We start from the raw sequence: 23575 nt of genomic DNA, 5'->3' as shown, positions 1-23575 counted from the left end.
GCAAAAGTTGAAAGTAGCACAGAACATAAATACTCAATCCAGTTACCTCAAAATTGTACTTAAGGGCCTATTCCTTTCCACCACTGGCCATTAACTGACCACTTTGGTTTCAGTACAGTTTGTAGGGCTGTACTGAATAGTTTGAAGCTTCGTTCATAACGTTGACATTTAAATTCTAAATCAACATTCGAATGCTGCGCAGCTTCTATTTCTTTATGCCCACTCATACATGGTGAGAGGTCAGGACTGTACTGTGGAAACACACTGAATGATAACAGCACACTGTAACATCCTGCAGGATTTTGTGGCGTTGTGGTTGTGCTTATTCATGCTTTGGAAAGTAACGGCCGCGCAGAAAAAAATTACTTCATTGCCTTGTTCTAGCTAATACTGCTTTATCTCTCCCTTTGCATGTTTACAGTCTTTTTTGTGAAGTACAGGATGAATGAATAGGATTTGTCGGTTGCTAACTCATTTAATCCGATGAATCACTTTATTCAAATTGAAGAGTTTGTGTTTTTTTGTTAGTGTTATGAAATATCAGAGACATTTGAAGCTTTATTCGAAAACCTCAATAGAAGCTTTGAATGTAAAAAAAAAAAAAAAAAAGACATTCGGTACGGCCCTGGCAGTTTGACATTTTGTTTGTGATCGAAGTTGAAGCCTTTTGCTAAATCAGCTCATTTCAAACGGACAAAACATGATCTGAATGTGGCCTTTGTGTGTCGCTGTATGCATCAAAGTTTTGAGACTATGCCCAGTGAAAAGAAGGTTATGATGGTGGCTTCCTGAATAGAGAGAAAGATGTCCAACACTGCGTTTGAGCTTTGTTATTCATGGGCCCTCCCCACGTGGTTTTGGATTGGTTAGGTATTCAAAGTATGAAGGGGTCAGCGTGGGTGTCTGGTTGTATGTGGAGAGGATAGTCGTGAATTGAACTGACTTTGTTGCCAAAAAACACTGAAAAAAAATTCCCATTTTCAGGCTGAATGACTGTGAGGATGTATGTTACCCTGATTATGTGTGTGTTTGTAGACATCATTAACCTAATGGACACCCGGCACACACAGAGGGCAGGGTATTAGAGGTTACTAGCTGGATTACTTCATTCAGGCTCTGTTGCATTATCACCAGCTCAGCTGTCATTAACTCAGATGTTCCCACAGGGATGAGGCGGCATGTCGTCCACTGCTCTCCACACACAACACAAACACACACTTACACAGGAGCAGTGTTTGCAGAGTTATCCCTCTTTGTCATTTTTAAGAACAGTAGAGATTCTGCGCTAAGCCGCCCGAGTGAGTCAGTGCTTATTTTTACTTTCAACCCACCAACACCAACTTTATGCTGTTGCTTTGGCCGACCTAATTACAGAGCGCGATGTTGATCCTGTATTTATCTTCTGTACCCCGGCAGTGACACTGCAAAAAGTGCTTGGTTGAACTGTTTGCGGTTCTGGCCTGGGTAAATATTTATCTGCTTTTCTGAACCTCTTTTGCAGCCAAACATTTAAACTCCCTCAAAACTCTCCATAATGATCCAAAAATAGAGGGAACTTCCTCTTTGTTTCAAGCCGGACTACAGTACTGTGAGGTGAAACAGGCAAGCGTCACTTGGGGAGATGCTTTTGTAATTTAAAGCCCAGCTCATTGTGTTTATGTAACTCGGCAGGCTGAGTGCTTGTCCGTTGTCGGCCTGTCTGCCCCGAGCGGGGTGAATCCCCTCTTTTAAATATCAAACCCAGTCCCTTTAAAAGCTCACAGTGAGCCCCCCCTCCCCACAGTGATACAGGCTGTATCTGACTGAGACCCTGCAGCTTTATCTCAGTCTGTCAGTGTCAACATCTCTCTGTCAGGCACTGTTTACCAGGCGGCTCTGCTACTCTTTAAGAGCTTCAACTGAGTTGCACAATTTAATGTTGACTTTAAAAATTCTCACAAGATCTTGCAGTTTCCACGGCCACTTCCAGACTCTTGGTTTTGCGCCCACACACAGCCTTAAATGTCTCTCTCTCTTTTTCTTTTTTTAAAAGAAAAAACAATATTGCTGCTGGGTGTCTCCGTTTTTCATGGGTTTCCTCAGTTAAGATAAAGAACAGCAGTGGTTTAGTTAAATCAAATTCAAGTTTATTATCCAAAGACGGAGATCTATTTAGTCAGGAGCAAAAATCAGAAATGTGTTTTACTTATTGTTAGATTGTTTTCGCTTTGATCTACTAAATGATTGAAGTTTCTCTGTGCTCAACTTGAATGACTTTGTGAACTCATTAGGACTAAACTAGTTTACTTATCAATTAATCTACCATTATTTGTTTTGGAATTAAAAAATAAAATAGTGATAAATACCCATTGTAATGTCCCTGGGTTTTTCCCAGTCCAAAATCCCAAAATATTCAGTTAATGATCCAATATGATGGAAAAAAAGGATCAAACCCTCAGATTTTAAAAACTGAAACCAGCAACTGAGGGCATCGACAGACACATCAGTTAGTTGGGTTTCTTGCTGGCTATCTGTGGTTGTACACAGAACTTTAAAATTGCCTTTTTTAGCCCATTGTAGCAGCAATCCACAGACAGAAGGGAAACGACAAGGATGTGAAGGGACAGTCAACAAGAGAGAAACAGCCTTTTTCTATGCTCCTCCCCTGCTGATAAATGTAAATAATTTATGCTTTGTTTGTGATGACACAGCTAGCACCCCGGTGTTGTCCACTGTGCTGCAGGCACTCTGGATTTCTGATGCTTTCCGTGAGTGTTTCTGTCCCTGACCCGTCGTAACAGCAGCCTCTCTGTGCTCTGGGACCTCCTGAATTACACATTACGCACTGGACTTAGAGTCTAAACACATGCGCTAAAACTTTGCCTGAATAAAACTAAAATTGCAAAAACATTTTGATTTCCCTCTGTCTGATCAAAGAATAAGCAAACAAGATCATGAAACTATAGTTTTTTAAAAGCATGTCTGAAGGGAATCTTAAAGGAGATGAAAAGCAAACCAAAACTATACTGTTGAGATGCAGCCTCATTATTGAAAGGGAACTGAAAGAAAGAAGAATGGTAAATACCTCTGAGTGAGCTATTGGGCAACCAGCAGTTGGCAGGACACGTTAAATTCCTCCCCCCTCTGACACAAACGAGGAAGGGAGAGCGGGAGAAGGATCTCCTGGAGGGTGCCAAAGCCGGTTTAAGTGACGTCACCCGGCCTCCTCTGTCTGGGCAGGTCACCCCCCCCTCTTCCTGGGCCTTACAGGAATTCCCCTCCTCGTCACATTATTCTGAGGAAACCGCTGGCTACGCCCCAAACCGCTGCAGAGCCCCAGCTGATACGGCGGAAACACAGACTTGTGACTACTTGTGTTGACACAGGAGTATGTATGCACTTGTTGTTCTTTCTCAAGCTCCTTTTGTTCCCGAACAAAAGGAGCTTCTGTTCCATGAAACATCAGCAAAGTCCTGGGTAAGAAGTGAACATTTTGTCCTACGGACTGTTGCGAAACACTGACCGAGAGAGATGCTGCGTTATTCACTGTTATAAAGTTGCAGTTAGATTTTAGTGTGTCAGCGCTGAGATGAGGTCAGATGTGTGTGTAGCTGCAGTTTTGCTTTTTGTGGGTTTTTTGACTTGTACTAAAAGCCACCATCCACAGCAACATCTCCGCTCTCGTCAAAGTGAACGACACAGACAGGAAGCAGTGAATGTGCTGTCACTCAACAGTGGCGCCACAGTAACCAACAAGTGGGCAGAGGGACAGTCGAACCTGAGGGATCCGGTGTGTTTTGGAAGTTTTTTTTTTTTCTTTCACTGTCGTTAAGTACAGATACTTCAACTGATGGCAGTGCTGCTTTCAGTTTTGATCTGACAGGCCCTGCGGGACGCCAGGCTGCTCTGTAGAAAAGAGACTGATGTGTAAGTCCTGGGTTTAATTTGTGATGATGACGTTTTATTTTTCATTCTTGTGAATAGTTACTGTAAAGCCATTACAATCTCAGACTGTGAGGCTGGCTAACTTTTCTTGCAGTATCTGTTATTATGTGCTTAGCTTTTGTGCATAGAAACCTCAAGCAAAGTGTTTTAATTAAAAGGACTGCAAGTATAGTTTAATCTGCCAATTATTTGGCAAATAAAAGGTCAGAAAATGGTGAGAGTTTGACATTTTGGAAATTTGGCTTATTCACTTTTTTGCTGAGAGCTGAATGTCTGCACAGTTATATATGTATCTTGTTTGTCTAATCCGTACAAGTGTATAAATAACTGTTTCTTGATCGGGTTCAGTTACCTCATGGAGTCGCTGCTGGATGCCTGACAAATGCTCCCGACCAAGTATAGTCCTACAAACAAACACAATGTTTTAATTAGTGAGCTTCAGAGGGTGCTGGTAGTTGGATTTTGTAACCTTTTGACAGAACCAGGCCAGCTGTTTCCCCGTATTTATGCTAAGCTAACTGTCAGCTGACTGTAGCTTCATGTTTAGCCTACAGCCAAGAGGGCGATATCAATCTTACTTAACTATTGCAAGAAAGTGAATAAAAAGTGTTTCTGAAAATGTTAAACTAATCCTTTAAAATCGCTTGTTTTGTCGGACGTAACGTCCAAACCCCAATGAAATTCAGTTCAATTGAAATTGCAAGTTGTGTCTTGACATTGGAAACACTAGTTGGCAAAACAATCTCCCCATAAGCTTTTGATCATATCACATAGTCTTCCTCAGCAAACGGAGTTACCCAGTTGTCATTGTTCAGATGTTCCGATTAAATTTTTTCTTAATCTTTTATTTTTTCCCCACATGATCAGATTCAATATGATAAAAAAAATCATAAACGGAAGATAAATATATTAACAGTAATGGTAATAAAAAGAAAAACATACATTTTCTGAAAGCTCCAGAACAACTACTAAATGGACGTGGTGAAATTGTTGCAAATAAAAATCATATAATTTATATATATTTGAGATTCAAACTATGAATTCAGAAATTTTCTGTCAACTAACCAATACATTAAACAAAATAAAGGTTTCAGCTCTAATTAACATGATTAGTAAATACATTTCTCTTAATGTCTGAGCTGCATGTGACCATTCCTCCTCCTCCTTCTTCCTTAGTTGACGCACAGTGCTCAAAGTATGTATGTATGTGTGCAAAACTTGTTTTTGTACTGAAACAAATGAAACGTGCTTCCTGTCCCACGAGGCCTGCCGAGGCATCGTTTGACGACACACCGGCCATCAGTCACTGAGCTAAGTTAGTTCTGTGTCACAGCTCTCACCAGCCAGGGGGGAACTGGAGACGCTGACTGGATGAAGTTTGACATGCAGCTTGTTTTACTTCCTTTTTTTTGCCTCTGTAAAGAAAGAAGTGGGTGTTTGTGTACAGTCAAGAGCTTGCTACTAAATTTCAATGGCTGTTTCACGTCTTATCTGAAACAGTTAGACTCAAACACTGACAGAAATCAGAATTGAAAAGTTGCTCAGAGTTCAGTTGGAACTTTTCATAGAACAGTAGCTGTTACGAACGCTGAAACGATTAGTTGAAGATGACTGTAAACTCTATATCCTTAGATTTGTGTTTTTAAAACCTTTTCTGACAATTTATAGACTAAATTAGTGCTTCTCTTTTTGACTTACCCCCTTTCAGAAAACTTGTGACCCCTCATAATGGGTTACATGTTTAATTAAATAAAATCTGTGTTTTACAGACAAATTAGCATACAAGAAAGAAATCACAGAAGATGACGTGACCATACACACTACAAAGGATACACAGAAAGTACATTGTATGAAATAAAGTATGTAGTAAAAATACACAATAAATACAGTGCATAACAAAATGCACATTGTGTCATAAAATTTGTAATAAAATAGACAGAATGTAATAAAAATACACAAATACATAGTACTTGTTGTTGAGTGAGGCCCAGTATTTAGCATACTCATGTTTTCTGGAGCAACAACCAGAATATCTGTCTTAACAGCTGTGAGCTGTAAAAAAGTTCTGCTGTCCAGTCCCTAACAGTGTTTAGACAGTAGAGTTGGATATCATCTGCAAATAAATTATATACAATATTAACTGTGTCCCAAAGGCAGCAGCTATAGAGAGAATCACAGGGGTCCCAACAACAGGCAGTGGAGAAGAATCAGACACAAGGTTTCCTAATAGAGGCGGTGAAACTTCTGTCCTAGTGAGATATAGCCTGACATGCTCACCCAGTTACGCAGCCTCTTAATCAGGATATACTAGTCTGTTGTGTCAAACGCAGAGCTGAGGTCAAGAAGTACTAACACAGAGCTCTCAACTACGTCAGGGGAACTTATAATGTCGTTAGAGAAGCTCAGAAGAGCTGTTTTAGTAGAGCGCTGTTTCTGAAAACCCTGACTGACATTTATCATAGACACTGTGCCTCTCCGACACTGCAGTTGGTAGGCCACAAAGAAGTGGGACTTTAGATATGGACTTACAGTTCATGGGCACAGTCTAGGTTGGTTTTCTTTAATTTAGGCTACAAATTGTGATATTTTTACACAAAGAGTGTAAGATTTTGTATAGTTCAAAATATGATTTCCCCAAGTTGGGAACTACTGGGGAAAAAAATTAATCAATTTATTGAAAACTGAGTTAAGAGATTAAAGAAAATATTTGCTAGCTGCAGATTCTATTCTTAATTGTTCCAGGCAGCTTGTGATTTATTTTACTCTGGTCTTTCCAGCCTTCACACCTTCCATGATTTGTGACTGCGAGGGAAAGAAATCATTGCTCTGCTTTTATGTATTGTGTTTAGAGTCTGGCTCTTTTCTTGTTTATTTCGGCGCGGGGTTTGGGGTTAAATGTAATGTGTGTGTGCTCTGAAAAAGATGGAAGAGGTAATATTCACGATCATGCCCGTCTGCACCATTAAACACCCTACACACACACTTTTCTACCCACCCGGTAGATTTCTCGTTATATCAATTTTTCACAAGGGTGCCCACGCAGTCCCAATAATCAGCGGCCTCCAGTCTGCTGCTTCTTCCACCTACAGTTTCCTGCGGGGGCAGCAGTACTGTACAGATACCGCACCAAACCACTGTCTTTGTCTGTGTGTGTGTGTGCAGGAGGGGAGAGTGGGATCAATATTTTATTTGTTGACAGGTTGTTTGCACCCTCATCACAAATTATTCCAAGCATGGAGTAATAGCTTTGCCTCTAAACATCCTCTAATTATTATGAATAGTGTTTAAAAAATGGAACTGATAACTCAGACAAGTAAATCCTCCATAACTGCATTGTTCATCTTGTGTGCGTTTGTTGCTCTGTGTTCGAGATCTGCATCTCGTCCCCTTTTTATAGCCATGCATTATTAAAAGGTGGCTGCCCGAAGCTCTAGTTAATGCTGTATTTTTTTTTAACTCATACCTGCCCCAGCTCCGTCATTTTTATTCAACATAGTTTCATACTGCGCATAAATAAGCAGCTCAACTGCTGCCTCACTCCGTCCACCTTGATGCTTAGCAGTCAGCAGCTGATCTCCAGGGTACAGAGAGCAGGACTCGCTTGAATGCTTTGTTTTATGCCGCGTGTTTTAGATTCTTCCAGCTCCTGTTGCTCTTCGTCTGTATTAAAGGGCTGGGTATGATTTTAAAATGTTTGGTGCAGATGCAATACCTGTTTCTTTCTGTGCCAGAATACTATTTTTTTTCCATGTATAATATTATAGTCATGTTTCTACACATCTTTTTATTTAAATCAGAAAATGTCTGATTAAATAATAAACAAGATCACAAATCTGATAAAATGTTCAATGCCAGCTGTGGATACTTAACAGTTTTTGAAAGCAGTGACTAAAAGCGACAGCGATTACTTGATTAATCGATTAGTTGATTGACAGAAAATGAATCCCCAAAGATTGTTACTTGTTTAAGCAATCTTGTCAAGCTGAGTATGTAGTTGATTTTGGACTGCTGGCCAGACAAAAGAAATGCATTTAAAGACATCACATTGGACCTTTTATAATTTACTTAACATTTTATAAACCAAACTGATTGATTAATCCAAAAAATAATCAGCAGATTAACAGATTAGGAAAATAATTAGTTGCAGCCAAACTCCCATCAAGAGTCCAAGGTGATGTTTTTTGTTCGACCTTCAGTCCAAAACATAACTGAGAAAAGCAGAAAACCCTCACATTTGAGAAACTGGAACCAGCAAACAACAGCAAATTTCCTTCATAAAAGCCTAATAATTCATTAATACAATGTCAGTAGAACAGAGCCTACAGGAATGTTCCACACACAAGATGGTTCCCCCATTGCTAGCTTTGTAGTCACACCATCTAAACAGCCTCAATTAGCTAATTTTGCTCGGTTACATTTCTGGAGCTGATATTTTGGGATTTTCCCATTTTGCCGTAATTTGTTGATACTTTAATCAAGTGGGAGATGACTCAGAATTACAACTAGGAGACCAACAGATTATCGAGTATCAAAATTGCTCTAAAATGTCCCTTATTTCTTAATTTTATTGTTGAAGCACTGCTATGGACAAATATTTGTTGGCACGAAGCCCAGTTCTGCACCATCTCCTGTCTATCTTTCATCCCCCCATCATTCACTCTATCTCTGTCCTTTTGTGTTGATAAAGATTTGATAGAGCGAGCCACTCCTGCGCCCAGTCAGGCTAATGTGAGAAAGGAGAGGGAGGGTAGTCACTTTTCTCTCCTGTTTCACACAGCTGATGATGATGGACTGCAGGGTAATGGGACACTCCCGGTATGGCGGGGGATTCCTCTGCTCTGCATCATTGTCTGCACGATTACTAAGTTGCTTCCTGTTGTCCTCTTTGTGAGTCTTTCAGTCTCAGCTCTGCCTTAAGACTGGTTCATCTCCCTCAAGGCCCCCGGGAGTCTTTGTACAGGCGTGTCCGTGAAGATAAAGAATGTGTCAGATGCTAATAGTAACCCTAATGACCGCTTATTGCATGGGTCAGCTGCTGAGGGCTGCAAAAACGCTGCGTCTCCTCCGCAGGCACAGGAAGAAAGCTGAGATAACATCAGCTTCCCCTTAAGGTGACAGGGAATTCTGCAAAGCTCATGCATCTCCCAGCTGTTGTTGTGACTATTATAGGAGGAGACGTCCTTGTGTAATAATAGTTACTGTCACATGAAGCCTGATTGTATTTTTTCAGTGAGTGATACTGATTTGGATTCAAAGGCAGAAGAACTGAAATAGATTTTATGTTATGTTATCTAAAATGTAATTATATGAAAAAAAGCTAACTTAGCTCAGGATTATTCTGCATAACACTAATTGATAGAGTTTAGTCTATAAAATATCAGATAAAGGTTGCCACAGCTCAACATGACATCTTCAGATTGCTTGTAATGTGTGAACAATATTTCAAAACCCAAAGAGATTCGATTTTACTGTCATAAGACATCACCAGGGAATCTTTGCATTTGAACATCTGGAACCAGCAGATATTTGGTATTTTCGCTTGTAAAATAACTTTAATCTGCAACAATTCATGTTGATTGATTGTCGATTACGTAACTGATTACCTGACTAATACTGTGGTTTCAGCTGTAATGTTATGTTTTTAGTTCTACCAACACCATTCTGTCTTGTTAGTCGGAAAATATCCACACGTGTGACTGATTTTAATTGAATGTTTGGGATAGAAAATCACAAGTTCCCAGAACGTCTTCAGATTGCTTGTTTTGTCTGAGCAGCAGTTCAAAACCCAAATATATTCATCTTACTGTTATGTGACAAACTAAAGCATTGTATTTTTGCTTGACCCAACTAGTCGCTTAGCTCTAGTGTAGTGTTTTCATTTAAGTAGGGCTGTACTATTATTTTGAAACTATTTTCATTATTGATCTCAGCACTACGTTTACGTTTTGCCTGTTGTGTCTGTTTTTGTTTATTGAGAAATGTGGCAGTTAGTGATTTTTCTAAGAATTCACCGGCCAGTGCGAGGGTGTCTTTGATGTTAGTGTGTTTGCACACAACCGGGCGTGTACAGCAGGCTGGTGGAGGTGCTCAAGTTACATAATCTCCATCTCCCTCCCGCACAGTGACGGGTAAGAAGGGGGCAGCTGCCGACTTCCATCTCGTCATCTTCAGCCAGCTGAGGCATCTTTCCTCTCCTCATCTCTTCCTCCTCTTTCCTCTTCTCTCCAAACAGGGAATTGGTTTGGTACGCTACTCTGTGCAGGCCACTTTCAGCTGGCAGTGCACCAAGACATCAACCTGCTATCATCCAAACATAAAACCCAATCCTCCTGGGTGGTCCTCGCTTCACTGTATGTCTGAACTGTTACATTAACCAGATCCATCACAGCAGTGTGAGAACTTGCTCCAAATTAACACCTACAATGACATACAATTTGTCCTAATACAATAAATACGGCCTGATAAGTGACTCGCTGTAAACTGATTTGCTGCAGCATTTGTATCATCGCTGGTGGACGTCTGCCCACACACTGTGGTCGACTGGCATTATTCAGGCTTGCAGCTGGTATACTGGTGCAGTGTCGCGCATACTGATGACACCTCAGTCCTCACAGATGCTGTTTTTCCAAAACAATTTGTCCCCCCTTCCCAAAAATATATCTTTGATGCTAACAGGAATAGCTGGAGCCAGGCCGCCAGGGCCATCTGACTTACATGAACGCAGTGCATATGGGTCCTATGAAAAGCTGCCACTATGCTGCTGATGGCCGCCATTTGGCATGTTGAGGCCCAGCAGGGCAGGCTGTTGAGCAAAATATGAATGTGTTATAATCTGGCAGTGAGGGGAAGAGGGTGTGTGCAGCCTGATGGTTATTTGTCAGCCAACAGGCAGAGGGGGATCTCAGGCGGAGTCCAGCTCCAGGGAGATGCAGTTGTGCTGCGGCTCCATGTGGGTTAAAGCTGTAATGTAATATTGTTATTCATTAGACAGGCAGGGGTCTGGTTCCACACAGAAGTTTGGTTTATTAAGTCAGTTTTCCAGGAGGCGAGCTGGCGCTCTAGCTCATTAGCATGTGTTTGAATCTGAAGCTATTACGGCCACGTCTTGACTGATAATTGTCTGTCAGACACCTTAATGGAGTTGAGATGGGCTTCCACTCCCACTGAGCCAACCCCCTGGCCACAACTGATGGGGTTTTAAATTCTCATCAGGTGGCCGCTGGGATTCAAAAACATGCATGTTTCCTGTGCGGTGATGTCACTCTGGCCCTCGGGGCACAGATGATCACATTTCCCACTCGTCCTTGAAGGCGTAGAGAGAGGTTGTCATGACAGCGACCAGCAAAGAGAGTGACTCCCCGCCCACAAACTCCTTCCTAATTGACATGCCCCTCCCAGCCTGGTCCTCGCATATCCTTAGATGTCATGTTGAATAGATCAAAGATCACGAGTCAGTCACCTTGAGACTGAAGGCCAGCCTCGACCTGCATTTCACTGTTGGCTTTGTCTGCTCCGAAACCCACATTGGTAGGACTGTTGTCAAGCAGTGGCGGTCAGGTAGATAAAGCAGGGAACGATCAATAAACAAGACAAACAGTACATCTTACTTTAACTGTGTATTTTACAGATCAATCTCTTTTGTGACTTGAGTAAGATACAATATCACAACCACATGTTTAAGTTACATTAGTACAGTGTATTGACTTTCAATTCTACTAAATTATTAAAAAGTGTCAGATTCTCCACATGCTTTTTGCTTAGAATACAGCCTACTTAAGCATATCAAGCTTCTTCGGCGCATATTTCAGCGTGCTTTGCAGATTCTTGGTAATTTCTTGTGTCACTTATTGGTTGGAAGGAGCTTTAACTTGTAGAGTATTCTTAAGTAAGAATCAGCAAATAATGGATTTCTGTCTTTATTTTACCAGGAAGTCTCATTGAGATCAAAAATCTCTTTTACAAGAGAGACCTGGCCAAGGTAGCAGCCATACATAAACACAACATATTAAAATGCTACATACAATCATGACAAAATTCACAAAAACAAACAAACAATTAAAGCTGCAAGCAGCGTTGGGCGGGCCCTCGCACTTGTAGCGCGTCCGTGTGTGAGCCGGCCGCATTGCATATTCTGGAGCTCTGCCGGTGCGGCTGTGAATTTGCTACGCGCTTTGGACGCTGCATGAAGGTATTAAACCTCACTTCCTGTGTCCCCTTTGTGGCGCTACATACCACTTGGCGCTATGAATATAAATTAATATTGGCGTGTAGATATGTTCAGGGTAGGACAGTTATCAAGCACGTAAAGTTTTGTTCAGATGTGAGCATGCACACTGAAGTTACAACAACTTCCTGTGTCATGGCTAGTTGATCTTTGACGCCACGCCACGGACACGCCCATTGACGAAAACTCAGATAGCACAACTTTTCATCGTCAATGCCTTCAGAAGGCACAGCAGAAATTTGAAGTCGATCGGACAAAACGCATAGGAGGAGTTTGTTAAAGTACGGAGTGTGTAAATCACGGAGTGTGTGGCGTACCTGGGATTCAAGGATCTTAGCCAGGATTGAGAGTTTGGAGATCGGACGGTAGTTGTTTAGTTCTGAGGGGTCCCCACCTTTAAATAAGGGGAGAACATAAGCAGCTTTCTAGATTTGGGGTATTGAATTGGACATAAGACTCAAATTAAAAATGTGAGTAATAGACTCGGCAATAACATCTGCCGCCACCTTTAGGAGATAAGGATCCAGATTGTTGGGACCTGCAGATTTTTTGTGGTCAATGCCTTTCAGAGCTTTACAAACTTGAGCAACTGAAATAGTTTTAAAAGAAGATACTTTAAGACCACACTTGTAAACAGTTTAGATATAAGCGGGGCCTTTTGTGTTTAGTACCCTCAAACTGTGTTTTCTCTCCCTGCCCTCAAATTATGTGGTCATGTTCCACAATGTGATCTGGTTTTCATCACCGGCAACACCCAGCACTTGTCCTTTTATTGTTTTCCCGTGGTTACAGGACAATTACGCAGATTTCAGATGAAATATATAGCCATCACCGAGACCACCTCAGCAACCCCAACAACCATAATGAGGGAAATATGAGTGACCCTATAATCATTCCCTGCTGTCTTAATAACTCGGGCACTGTGGATGGAATATTTTTTTTTGGTCCTTTTTGAGGGTAATGATGCCTTGTCCCTTTCCACTCATTTGAGCTGGTGTTTCCTGTTCTTTTTTATGCTTCAAAACTTGGCTTCATGGGTGTCATTTAGCATGAGGGGTCTTGTTTTGTGGCTTGTTATGTAAGAAGTACAATCTGATCTATAGTAGCTTACACTCTGGTCTCCTACCATACGCAACCACTAATAAGATTTTTCTTGGGCAGTAATCACTTATGCCTCAGTTTGCCAGTGCAGTCTAATACAAGACATATGTATCATGCTGCGCAAACAATGAAGCCTATGCTAGCAAAAATCTGCCTCCAAATCTTCTAACCACTCAAATAAGCATTTATTATCCCAAATTGGTTTCCAATAACAAGCCATTTACTTGAGGTAGCTGTGAGGTTGAGCCGTGGTAACTCTAAAGGAAGCTTTGGGATCCTCTCTGTTTGGAGAAACACCACGCCAGAGTCGTTGCCAGGAAAACACAACCTACCTGAATTCTTTGTTGAAGGGCGAGGATGTTCACATGGTCAACACAAAAAGACATACCTCTCTTCTCTTTGTCTACCTTTCTGTCAAAGACACGCACATAAACAATCACCGTGCCCTCTCCTCCTGTGCATCGGTTGCTGTGTTTCTGCTGGCAGGGTGCCTTTGTTTTGCTCCATGGCAGCACAGGGGTGGAGATGCATTATGTAATCTGTGGCGTGTGCCTGGGATGGGAAGAGAGAGAGAGAGAGAGGTGTGACTATCGTAACACAAACGATGACATAATCTACTGACCTCTTCAGTGGCCCGCTCGTGTCCACCCCTCCCCTGAGTTTTCCCGGCATCGCACTGTGATTTTGGGAACCACAGAAGAACATCCTCTTTCACCCTCCACTAACATTTGTGCAATTTAGGACAAAATTGTTACCATTAGTGCTCGAGGACTCGTCTCGTGTTCTAATGTCATGCACAGGGCACAAAAGCCACAGAGGGTTTCTTTTTCCATCTAGTTTCCATGGTCATAGGAGGCAGAAACATGCCACAGTAGTGCCAGGCTCCCATCACTCATTTTTCTCTGCTGGCTAATGTGAGTGCATTTACATGCACAGTTTTTTTTTTTTTTTTACTGATTTGCGCTTTTTTAAAAGAAGCAGATTGTTTGACGACTTTTCACATAGATTGTATGCCTTTGCACATCCATAAGTTGCTACAGCTACAAGAAAATGATTACTGTAGTTTAGAGGTAAACAAAAATGTCTTATTATATTCTGAGCTGCCTCAGAATATGTTTCACATAATAGAAAGTGAAAAGAAACATAGGGAGAAAATGTACTTTCCTCAAGGTAAAAAGAAAAAATAACTTGAACTAGTGTTTGTTTTTTAAATATTTTTATATTTTTCACCTTGCTATTTGTCTTTTTAGAAATTCACCTGTTGTTTAAACTAAAAATATAAATCAACAGATTTTTTATTTATTTATTAAAAACTAAAACTAATGTGCCTTGGATGTATGTACACATTTACTATGTACACACAGTATGTGGTAGTGACCTTACAGGAGCAGGAAAACAGAGTGTTTACCTCTGCCCTCTATTCCACTGTGTATGACCCATTCACACCACATTGGGCCAGTAAATATAATTAATATTGATCACAGTAACACACTGTGAATAGTGTGTCACCTCCCACACTTACATATGGTTCATACACAAACAGGCTATTCACCTGCTGGATTGTGGGTGCTGATTGTAACGTATAGAAGACCTGAGTGGAATTTAATTTACCTTCCCTGAGGGGTGTAAATTATATTTGAATATGCTAATTAATCTGTGGGTTAGTGTTCACTCTGTAATAATGAGTGAACCCACCTTGACTTGTTTGCAAACTTAACTTGTATATACACACTCATGCTGTTATTTCTTTAAGCGGGTGTGCTTGCATGGATGTGTTTTTGTGTGTGCACAGAGGCTTGCCCCCGTTATGATTACAATAGTTTCCATAATGGAAATAGCGCACTTCGTCAGCTATGGAAGAATGTCTGTCTTTCATTTGAAAGACCTTCATTGAACTACAGCCGTGTGGGAAGAATCCCCAGTATCACGAGAGTGAGTCTGCGTGCATCTGTGCAACACTGACCTCCATGCTGAAAATGGTTTCTGTCCTTGTCTTACAGATAAAATTGAAGAGGCACAGAAAGAGCTTAAAGACCCCAAAGGCTCACAGAAAGGTAAGAGATAGTTTATCAATACTTTTAATGCATTTATTTATTTGAAAAAAAAGACTTTCATTTGACTAAGAGTTTGCTTTCGTTTTGCTTATTCACCACCTACTAGTTTAAAATGAATACAATTAATGATTTAACCTGAACTATTTAATATGGTGTGTTTCCTTTTGATTAGTTGTATTTTAATTGAACTCCATTATTGACTTATTTATCAAGTCCTTTAAGGAATGCTATATTTACATGCAAGTGTAAATAATAATAGTATTTGGTTACTAGTTGTTGCAATAGTAGATCAAGTTGCAGCATCTGGATTTTTTCATCACACTGATGTTTCCTTTTAAGTAAAACTATTTACAATATAATAGCAGGGTTTTAGGTCAGTGCACAATCTTTGTTTTTAATATCTTTGTTCCGCAACACACTGAAATATGAAAAGCAAGTCAGTGAATACAATGCAGTTAAATACAGTAATTTTTGCATATAACACTGTATATTGCTGTGACACTACAGTGATGCCATTATAATCCAATGAAAAACTTTTATTTTCTTCACTGGGTTGTTCTGTAACTTCTGTCAGTTTGGTTGAGCCGAAGCAGCTTCCTGGTGTTTAACATGAGCAAACCTCATCCCTGCAACATTGTCCTTTTTAAATAAACACCCAGCTTATTTGCAGGACGTGCAAGCTTTAATTTAATCATCCACTTTAAGTGAGATGATAAATAAGACTATCTCAATCCCCTTCTCAAAGTACAGCAGGTACTGATGACCAACCCTACCAGTCAAAGGTTAATCCCTTTGATAGTTGCCTTTAAAAAAAAAAAAGGGGGGGGGGGGAGTGAATACTGTCAGTAGCTCTTTCACATTTGATCATTAAGGCTTTATTTTACATTAACAATCACAATTCATGCGTTATTCCCCCTTATTCATGCGAATTTAAAATGTGTGATGAGAGGGGGAAAATATATCAGGCTTCAAAAGCTTTTGAAGACAGACAGTGACAAATGTTGTTTGCTTATAAAAGTCCTCTGTATGATGGAAAAGTTATTGTGGAGTCAGGGAATGTCTTTTGCAGTCTTGTCCCAGAAGTGGGTAGGAAGAACTAATCCTTTTCCCGTGTCTTTCAGCAGCATTTGATACAAATGTGAACAAAAAGTGTTTCTTTGTAAGGTGCCTTTTAGAATGCGTTATTTAAAGATCACAGGGTTTCCTTTGCGAGCGTTTTAAATTGGTTATGTGCTACTTTAAAGGCTCATTGGTTGCATGTTTGTGTGGAGAACGGATTAATTTATGTAAAGACAAGGCGTTCCTCAATCTAATTATGTTAGAGGCCTTGAAGGAACCCTGACCTCATCTTGGGAAATACCTACACAAGCCAGGAAACTGTGACAGGGCATTCGAATCTTATGCAACTTGTCCTTAAAACACTTGCCTGAATCACTGTTGCAGGGACAACATGGCAAATTATGGAACACCATGGTATGGGTGTGCCCTTTTAAAAACAGTACTGCATTATTATTGCAGTTTCTCTTCACTATCTTAGATTTGCTTGTTAAATTATTTGATTATCTGATCAACTGAACCTCCATACAATGACAGTTCGAAAGGAATAAAGAAAAAAATTATTATTTACTTATGTAATGAAGCGTGGGCCATTGTGGTATTAGTCACACAACAAAGAATTAAAAGCAAGGGTGGCATATCTAAATTAGAAGATAACCTCTAGTGAAAGTGTTTCATGTGGAAGGTTGTGCTCTTTATCTTTAGGTTACAAAACAACAGCTGTTGAGTACAAGATTTCCTTTTATATAAACAGCCATGAATGTTATATCAATTATATAATTGTACTGCACTATAATTAAATAAGTGTTCTGTATGTTCATCAGTATTAAACTGCTCTGCTGTTTTTGAATGAATGATTGTATAACTTTTTAACAAAGCAATTCAAACAAGAATATTAGATTCAGTCCTCGGCAGAAAAGGTTATAAAGCTACAGTGACTAATCAATGACAAGGATAGTAATTCAACTTGAATATTTATCAGTGGGTGCTTATTACTAGTCACTTTCTTCCACTTGCGTAAACTGTGGAATGATAATTTAATAAAATATTAATGATATTTAAATGATGGACTAGTCAAAAAACACAAGACCAAGTGCTACAGCCATAGCTCTGAGTATAGTTGAGCTCTCACTCTGCCATCTTACTAATGTAGAAATAGGCATTATTTCTAAATGAAATGACTAAATGTCAAAATGTTTTGGTCCCTAAATCAAACACAGCATGCTAGAATTATCTTCACTCTCTAATTTAATTGAAGTGCTATTGGTTTTATAAGTCAATAATGAAATTTCACCACTCAGTACAGGAAAGAGAATTTATTTTATGGGTCTTCTGAACTCACTCTGTTGTGTGTTGGGGAAAAGTGGTCAAAAGTTCTGTTATTGTTCTCACTCTGCTTTTCTGTCTCTTTCTCCATAGGGATATCTGAAAGCAGCCGAGGAAATGCAGATAACATAAAAGGCCTTAAAAGGAAAAAGGTTGTTGCAGAGAATCGGCTTGAGAAAATTCCCAAATCTCCAGTGAAGAAGCCCCTACAGACAAAAACATCTGAAACAGCGCTCCACGGAGCACCATCCAAGGAAACTACACCTTCTTGCAGCTCCTCCTCTAACAGTCCTTCCCACCATCCTTCAACATCACCAAGTGGGAAAAGAGACCCACAGTATGCACAACCAGTTGCAATATCCCCACACGAGGGGTCATCTTCCACTGAAGTTGAAAGGCTGAAAGAAGAAGAAACAGTCTCTAGGCCACCATCACTTGAGCAGACTGATGGTGAGGAGGGCTTTTTGATTTCTGCTGAAGGGTCTCGGTCCAAAGACAACAAGCGCCAAGACATCAGTTTTGGGGGAGATCTTTACCACAGCAGTGCACCACTTGATGTTTTACTTAAGGCCATGGAGCCTGACTTCACTACACTGGCTGAGAGGAAAAACTCCTTGCAAGACATTGGAAAACCAGCTACCAACCTTAATACACAATCCAGTGGTGAATTAACATCAATGCCAGCTGTCAATGTTGGTCTTCACACCCACCCTTCCCATATGCAGACTTATTATATTGACAAACAAGGCAACTTTATCGGCATTGCAGCACCAATGCAGGGAAATGTGCAGACATCTACACAGGTTACTCCCATGCAGTCTTCTCCACTTGCTGCACCGCATTTTATGCCTGTTGCTTCAAATCCAGAAAAGCCTAGCATGCATGTGAGCTTAAATACTGGACCATCCTCTATAACCCATGCACCTGTTCCCTCAGGCTCCAATACTTTGCCACAAAGCCAACCACCAGTTGTGCACACATGCCAGTCCCTCTCAGCAAGTGTTCCTAGCACCATTCAGGTCCCAGTTACACCTGGCAGCAACCAAGTTCAGATGACCACTGTAATGAACTTTGGCACTGAACAGCTTTACAAGGACCAAAAGCCTAAGAAGCCAGGAAAGTATGTTTGTGAATACTGCAGCCGGGCATGTGCAAAACCCAGTGTGCTGCTCAAACACATCAGGTCTCACACAGGAGAAAGGCCATACCCCTGTGTTACTTGTGGCTTCTCATTTAAAACCAAGAGCAACTTGTACAAGCACAAGAAATCACATGCGCATGCTATTAAACTGGGTCTCATTGCACGCTCTGAATCTGGAGGTGGATCGTTATCTCAAGAATCTGACAAAGCCCTGGGAACACATTCAGAGGCAGAGGAGAGCGGGGACAGTGATGAGGATGGTAGCACTGCAGACTTGGACCCTGACTCATCACAGAGCAGTGTGGCAGCTCTGTCTGAAAATAGTTTACAGAATACAGGTGCAACCCAAGCAAGCCATGGGGAAGCTGACTCATCCGCTGTGTTTGAGTCAATTAAACCACCCCCCGGTCAGAGGGCTCATGAGCCCAAAGTAACAGCCGCACTTCCAAAAGTTGTTGTATACCCAGTTAATGTCTCTCCTCTGAGGGCAGATAGCCCGAGAGTTACAGGTGCAGCACCTGAGCAAGCTGCTGCACAACGACAACGAGAGTTCCAGACTGCCAATCTGAGATCAAGCATTACAGTCCTGTCATCTCTCAAGGAGGTGGATGGTACAAATCCCTCACTGGACACTGTGAGTGAAGATGAAGACCAACAGTGCAAGTCTCCGCTGCTGGGTGGACATGCTCAGCTTCAGAGGCAACAAGCAACAGACTTTTCTCAACAGCAACAGGCTAAGTGTCTACTTAGCCCACGCAGTTTGGGAAGTACTGATTCTGGGTACTTCTCACGTTCTGAAAGTGCTGATCAGGCAATGAGTCCACCCAGTCCATTTGTTAAGATAACTCCCCCAGTGGACACTGACAAGAATACTATTCCCAATCTCCCTACTGTGGTTGCCACAGTAATGCATGTAGCAGCTGAGCAAAAGCCGCGGGCCATAGAAGGACAGATGCGTCCTCCACTAGAAGTCAAAGCACTCTCTCTGGAAGAGCGAATTTCAAAGTTGATATCTGATAATGAGGCAGTAGTTGACAACAAGCAGCTGGATAGTGTTAAGCCAAGGAGGACATCTCTATCAAGGAGAGGTAGCATAGACTCCCCTAAATCATACATATTTAAAGACTCATTTCAGTTTGATCTTAAACCAATGGGAAGAAGGTCAAGTTCAAGCTCCGACATCCCCAAGTCCCCATTCACACCCACAGATAAATCAAAGCCAGTATTTCTTCTCTCTGTGCCCTCTCAATACCCGCCAATGGATTGTTTGCCAATAACGAGGAGTAACTCTATGCCTACTACACCAGGACACTCTGCGCTTCCTCTTAATGTTGCCCCCCTGCCGCACCATTTGCGAATGTGTCAGTCATTTGATGACAAAATTAGTTTGTTGAATGATGAAGTATTTTCATCAGCCCCACCTACCCCAAATCCAGCAATACATTCTCGTACCTTAGTCAGACAAGCAGCAGTGGAGGACTTTTCCACAAGCGAGGGGCATGGCCTCCCTACTGTTCGCTCCATGGATGAGGGCTATCATGGTCCAAGCAGTTCCACAGAACTGATGCAAAGAAGCAGATCTTTTGAGCACCATCAGGACAGAAACAGAAAGCCTCAGCAGAATAAAGGCACAATGTATGAGTGTGAAACTTGTCGTAATCGGTACAGAAAGTTAGAGAATTTTGAAACTCACAAGAAATTCTATTGCTCTGAGCTTCATGGTCCAAAAAACAAGCCAATCGCTGTAAAAGAAACTGATCAAGATGTTTTTCACGTTAACATACTGCAGCCCATAGTTCCTAGATCAACTGGTGGCTCTGGAATACTTGATCAACAGACATCAATCAGGAAGAGAAGGAAAATGAAAAGTGTTGGAGACGAGGATGATCAATCTCCTACTGACACCATTCCACCTTGTTCAGTTAGTTTTGAGCAACCAACAGCTGTGGCAAGTCGGGCTTTTTCTCAACATGCTGTAATAGTAGACATACAGCCCAAGAACAACCAGTCAAAGCTACCTCAGATTCAGCTTGTAGCCAGAGGTATTAATTCTTCAGATTCCAGGCTGTCACCAATACGAGAGACCCAAACAAGCACCTCTACTAAAGGAGACTTGCAAAGGCAAGGCAGTGGTACTTCAGTCATTAGACACACCAACTCTCTCAGCAGACCCAATTCATTCGAGACAGAATCTATTGACAGGGCCTCTCCTGTTGATAATATGGAGAAGGATCCCCTCAACAAGCTCAAAGTCGATGCAATAGCAAATGTCTCAGCTGACAGCTACCATGAAAAAATATCCAAACCACAGAGTGCTGACTATGGAAAACAAAGGAAGGAACAATGCGCTGATGGCACAGTAGCAGCAGTTAGTGAAAACTTGACTCCTGTCCATCAGTCTCGTTTAGTTCGTCAAAATAACATCCAAGTTCCTGAGATTCTGGTCACAGAGGAGCCCGACAGAGAACATGAAACACAGACTACTGAGCCAGCAGATAAGCCTGTAGATCAGTTCAACTGGCCTCAGAGAAGTGAGAGTTTGTCAAAGTTACCAGCAGAGAAACTTCCACCAAAAAAGAAAAGAATTCGTCTTGCTCAAATGGACCACTCCTCGGGTGAATCCAGTTTTGAGTCTAGCCTCTCGCAAAGTCTCAGCAGGGACAGTAGTCTTTCTCGTTGTTCCAGCATCTCAGCCTCTTTTGATAGAGATGAGCCATCTAGATCAGAGAGTCCTTCTAGAGTTGAGTGTCTAAGCAAAATACCAGAGCCTCAAGGTTTGCCAACAGCCTTCAACACCCTTGGTGTGCCTGGAATGATGAGGCGTGCCGCATCTGAACAGATCACTTGTACTCAACCCTCTGTGGAGATTACATCTGACTACCGTAGCAAGTCATTTGACTGTGGCAATGTATCTCCCAGCAGATCTCTCTCACCTGTTGGCCAGCCAAAAAGTGGACAAATCTCTGCAGTTCCCCAGGTGCCACTCATTGAAAGGAGGCGGGGGCCATTAGTTCGCCAAATGTCTTTAAAGATAGGTCCAGAGAGTCAGCAACCAGTTCGGAAAGTCGTACCTCTTGACAAAACTCATATTACAAATGTTAGCGCTTTAACTCACATTGCCAATAGGCGCACCCCAGCTCAGCCTTTTACCCTGCATACTGGAGAACCACCCTTGCAGAAGAATGAGCAAATGGTGCAAAGTATTCATTTGGGTAGCCCAATTCAGCAGCCTCAAGTTCATGGCCTTCCACACCCTTGGCATCAAACATCAAGGGTTCAAATATGCCAAAAGATGCAACAACCGCCGAGCCAGATCTTAGTTTGTCGTGACAATGTCCTTAACAAACCAACCGACTCTGAAGAGAAGAAATGTTTTATGCCCAAATACCAACTGCAGTGTGCTCTGAGGGCTAGCCAAACCTTTTCATTCTCCAACACACAGAGAACTCAGATAGCCTTGCCAGTTTTAACAATACCTATTGCCAATCCAATTTTGAGCATGTCAAAATCGTCAGATGTACTCCAAAATGCATATGTTGCTCAACCCAATCAACAGGCTGCTGAGATTAAGACACAGACTGTTGTTCTGTCAGGTGAACATCACAGGGACCCATTTGATCAGACCCAAGCAGGTACTATATCACTGCCACAGATCCTTATAACTCATGACCAGATGCACCCTGCTCCCGCTGTGTCCAATAAAAATAGCCTCTCGTCCACTCACAGTGTAGATAGTGATACCCATGCTGTACCAATTGCAAAGAAGGACAGGAGTCAAACTCAAACAGTTAGCACTCATAACCATTCTGGAGAACGAGCATCTTCTCTTGGGTCTTTACACTGCACACAGAAACTGGCATCAGTAACTCTATGCCCACAGCAGGAACCCACTGCCTCAAGTAAACGAATGTTGTCACCTGCCAACAGCTTGGACATCTACATGGAAAAGCACCAAAAACGGGCTAAGGATGAGCATGGTGTGGCCTGTCTAACTGATGGGAGGTCAGTCAATTATCTCAATTCCAAAATGTCAGAGGTAACCAGACAGCGGAAGCAAACACTTGTTAGGCAGGTTTGCACAACTGAACCGGTGGACAGTCCCATCGAAACTGAGGCCCCACCTCTACCGCAGGTTAAAACAGATGGAGAGAAGGACTCGGAGGCTACTGATGATGTTAAGCCTATGTCACCTGATGGTGCTGGGCTGGAAAAAAACACAAGCATCGTTATTCATGAGGAGGCAGGCCCTGACCTGAATACTACACGTGGTAGCCAGGGCACCTCACTTCCAGCTAATAACACTCTGAAGCCCCAAGAGAAAGCTGAGGAACAGAGATGGACTCCAGCTAAATCTCCTATCAGGCCCTCCAGTTTCCACGGTAGTCAAATGAAACTCACTACATCTGTGTCTGTGGTTAACACAAAAGACAGCCATCGTCTGTCTTTTCCCAGCCTGAAGACTACCACCACTTTCACATGGTGTTTCTTGATGAAGAGGAAACCTCTTCATGTTCCACAGACTGACCTGAAGACTTCAGCATATGGTGTCTGGACTGTCAAGCCCAACAACCATAACCCACTTGGGTTGCCCACCAAGGTGGTCATGTCTCTGTTTGACTCCAAGCAGAGCTCCAAGAAAATACACTACACCTCAGCCATAAGAACTAGTGGGAAATCTGACATCTTGTCTTACTCTGGCAAGCTGAAAGACGTCATGCCCAGGGTAAGAACACATTTTCAGCAGAATTT

The 23575-nt window shown here is 41.7% G+C and overlaps 1 protein-coding gene across 10 annotated transcripts in view; it reads left to right on the top strand.

Moving 5' to 3' along the window:
• hivep1 (HIVEP zinc finger 1) overlaps positions 1-23575 on the top strand; it is a 58689-nt gene that overhangs the window by 30442 nt on the left and 4672 nt on the right. For 9 of the 10 annotated variants that reach the window (XM_038724051.1, XM_038724048.1, XM_038724047.1 and 6 more), the window contains 2 exons: positions 15250-15303; positions 17779-23549. In XM_038724051.1, coding sequence (XP_038579979.1) covers positions 15250-15303; positions 17779-23549 — 5825 coding nt within the window. Of the gene's footprint in view, positions 1-3252; positions 3907-15249; positions 15304-17778; positions 23550-23575 lie in introns of those variants that run through there. The other variant, XM_038724052.1, reaches the window with a different exon arrangement.

Source organism: Micropterus salmoides, unplaced genomic scaffold (genome assembly GCF_014851395.1).
Source record: "Micropterus salmoides isolate LMB-PRFRI ecotype aquatic unplaced genomic scaffold, ASM1485139v1 Ms_hic_scaffold_17, whole genome shotgun sequence".
NCBI lineage: Eukaryota > Metazoa > Chordata > Actinopteri > Centrarchiformes > Centrarchidae > Micropterus > Micropterus salmoides.
This window is presented reverse-complemented; position numbering and strand designations above follow the sequence as displayed.